The sequence below is a fragment of the Nanorana parkeri genome, unplaced genomic scaffold (assembly GCF_000935625.1).
Source record: "Nanorana parkeri isolate BGI_ZX_2015 unplaced genomic scaffold, ASM93562v1 scaffold3159, whole genome shotgun sequence".
Classification (NCBI taxonomy): domain Eukaryota; kingdom Metazoa; phylum Chordata; class Amphibia; order Anura; family Dicroglossidae; genus Nanorana; species Nanorana parkeri.
In genome coordinates this window covers 5,191-8,452 of record NW_017309427.1, presented here as the reverse complement: position 1 = coordinate 8,452, position 3,262 = coordinate 5,191, and the positions used below count along the sequence as shown (strand labels likewise).

Sequence of the window (3,262 nt, the reverse complement as noted above, 5' to 3'; positions counted from 1 at the left end):
AGTGGTTGGGTGTTTTTTTTTTTTTTGGGGGAGAGAGGATGCGGCGCTGCTCCTGATTAACCTGAGGAGTGCGATGACCTGTCATGGTGGATGAGGGACTCCGGTGGGGTGGGAAGGGGGGAGGGGAGGTGGTGTATGTACTTCATATGAAATCTCCTCCATGGACCCGAACACTCGGCCGATTCTTTTACATATTATTTAGATGGTTATTTTAATATGTATTGGGAGGAATTTAACAACAGTGAAGCAGTTGCCCCTGGCAACCAATCAGCTTCTCTCTTCAGTTTAAGATTTGACAATTAAATTTAGCCGCTGATTGGTTGCCATGGATACCTGCTCCAGTTCTGATAAATTCCTCACCCATTGTATGTTGTTCTCGTGCACTGCAGTGATGAAGGTTGCGGTATAGTAATCATGGGGGGTCTACTCCAGGGGGTGGGCAACCTGGACCCTCCAACTGGGGTGTAACTACAAGTCCCACGAGGCAGTGCAAGACCCTGAGGCATTGCAAGAGGGTGTAACTACAAGTCCCACGAGGCAGTGCAAGACCCTGAGGCATTGCTAGAGGGTGTAACTACAAATCCCACGAGGCATTGCAAGGGGGTGTAACTACAAATCCCACGAGGCATTGCAGGACCCTGAGGCATTGCAAGAGGGTGTAACTACAAATCCCATGAGGCATTGCAGGACCCTGAGGCATTGCAAGAGGGTGTAACTACAAATCCCATGAGGCATTGCAAGACCCTGACAACCACAAGCATGACTCCCAGAGGCGGGGGCATGATGGGATTTGTACTTGGACCACAGACGGAGGGCCGGCATTTGCCTACCCCTGGTCTATTCGGTCTCTTGCCCACAGAAGCTCACACTTCCTCCCCGCGGTACTGACACAGACACACGATAGGGGGAAGGTGATTTAATCTTAAAGGACAAGTCCACTTTTTATGAACAGCTTGCTGGCCCTGTAGCTGCCCTAGTTGCCTAATCATCTCTATCCTAGCAGCCCCGACCCTGCACCCAGGTGCCTCTCCGGGGGCCCACAATCCCCTTCAGTCGGGAGGACGTCTGTGTTTTCACATGCGTGTCCTTCAATGTCACCCTTTTAATACTACTTTTACAATGAGCGCGGCCATTTTGGATCTGTGGTGATGGGGCACAGTGCCGTAGCCACGGTAGGGTTGGTGGTAGAATGGATTTTCGGAGCGGCTGGGCCCGCTTTATAACCCCGTGACCTTTCGTTGATGCCGTGTTGTATCTGTGTATTGTCCGTGGTGTACACGACATGCGTTGTGATTAATCCTCCTCTTCTCCTCCCCCGGTCTCTGTCCAGTATGAACCACGAGGACCCGGCAGGCCACTGTACCAAAGAAGAATCTCGGCCACCGCGGCGCACGCAGGTCCCGACGAATTGGCCGCTTGTCCTGAAAATCTCGGTAAAGAAATCCCGGACCCAAACAAGCCAGCGTCCTACAGCTATTCATCTCCAGAGCTCTGGGTCAATGCTGCGTCCTCCGCCCCGTTCCAGAACATTCCGTGTAACGGGGCCAACCAGTCTGGAACACCACGGGACATGCTAGGTGAGGCCGCGCAGACTTTTATTCTAACTTTATTTATAACGTCTTGCACAAAACCGGCAGGAGTGTCTGAGCGTGGCGTGCACTTTAATAGGTCCGTGTGACGGCGGGTTCAGGTCAGCGCCAGACTTTATGTTATCATTTTTAGGGATGTACCGATACCGAGTATTTGAGGGAGCATGGAGCCCGCTTCCCGGCCAATCAGGAAGCCTGGCGGAGGGTCATGTCTCCCAGCTTCCTGATTGGCTAGAAAGCTGGCTTCACTTGTTGCTAGGCAGCCTGGCTTCCTGACCAATCATTAGAACATTTTTTCATTAGAACATCGGCTTCCCAGGCAATCATGACTTACTGTCTGGTTTCCTGATTGGTCAGGAAGCCAGGCTGCCTAGCAACAAGTGAAGCCAGCTTCCTAGCCAATCGGGAAGCTGGGAGACAGGTCATGACCCACTGGCCGGTTTCCTGATTGATCAGGAAGCCAGGCTGCCTAGCAACAAGTGAAGCCAGCTTCCTAGCCAATCGGGAAGCTGGGAGACAGGTCATGACCCACTGGCCGGTTTCCTGATTGATCAGGAAGCCAGGCTGCCTAGCAACAAGTGAAGGCGGTTTCCTAGCCGATCAGGGAGGCGGGTCATGTCGTGCTGGCCGGCTTGCTGATTGATCAGGAAGCCAGGCTGCCTAGCAACAAGTGAAGGCGGTTTCCTAGCCCATCAGGGAGGCGGGTCATGTCGTGCTGGCCGGCTTGCTGATTGATCAGGAAGCCAGGCTGCCTAGCAACAAGTGAAGGCGGTTTCCTTGCCGATCAGGGAGCCGGGTCATAACGTGCCGCCAGGCTGCCTCAGAACGTGAAGCCGGTGTTCTTTCATTAGAACACCGGCTTCCCAGTCAATCAGGAAGCTTGGCGGCGGGTCATGGTCTACCGCCTGGTTTCCTGGTAAACCGGGCTAATAGTTCCTGGGGATGCCGGTATCGGCAAGTACTCGGGGGAAAAAAAATGTTACTCGATACCGAAACACGGGTACGGGCGCGCACCGCTAATTGTGTTATCATGTATGATTGTATTGCTGTATTTGCCCCGCGTACGCTGAATGTTCCTAACACGTGTGTGTCGTGTCGTCCAGTTACCGCGCAGAAAATGTCCAAGCCTCCAGACGAGCATCTCAAAGCGGAGAACATGCAGATGGCCAACTCCTTCAACTACAACGTCCTGCAGCACCTGGGCCAGTTCCCGCCCCTCATGCCCAACAAGCAGATGGCAGAGCCCAACGGGGGCGGAGCTGTCCAGCAGGGTCCGGGCGCCAGCAAACCCACCATGTCCTACGCAAGTGCCCTGCGCGCCCCCCCCAAACCCAAACCCCCCCCAGAGCAGGCAAAAAAGAATAGCGACCCCCTGTCTTTATTTCAGGAACTCAGCTTAGGCAGTTCATCAGGTAGCAATGGTTTCTATTCCTATTTTAAGTAGTTTCTTTCTTTCTTTTCCGCTCTGTGGTTTTTTTTGTTTTATACTGTTTTTGTTTTTTGTTTTTTCCAGTCGTTTTTGTAGAAAGAACATGTTTTAGATTTGATTCATGAGTAAAAGGATAATAATACAAGAAATGTACTTTTAAGGTTTTATTTTTGGTTTTTATTTCTTTATTTTTTGATTTTTTTTTTTGTTTGGTTTATTTTGTTTTTTATTAGGTTTTTTTTTT

At 51.3% G+C, this 3,262-nt stretch overlaps 1 protein-coding gene across 2 annotated transcripts in view; it reads left to right on the top strand.

Moving 5' to 3' along the window:
• Positions 1-3,201, top strand: part of HELZ (helicase with zinc finger) — a 60,260-nt gene extending 57,059 nt beyond the window's left edge. The window contains exons 29-30 of one of the 2 annotated variants that reach the window (XM_018574680.1): positions 1,331-1,577; positions 2,693-3,201. In XM_018574680.1, coding sequence (XP_018430182.1) covers positions 1,331-1,577; positions 2,693-3,033 — 588 coding nt within the window. In that variant the 3' untranslated portion in view covers positions 3,034-3,201. Of the gene's footprint in view, positions 1-1,330; positions 1,586-2,692 lie in introns of both variants that reach the window. The other variant, XM_018574681.1, reaches the window with a different exon arrangement.
• Positions 3,202-3,262: the final 61 nt, after the last annotated feature.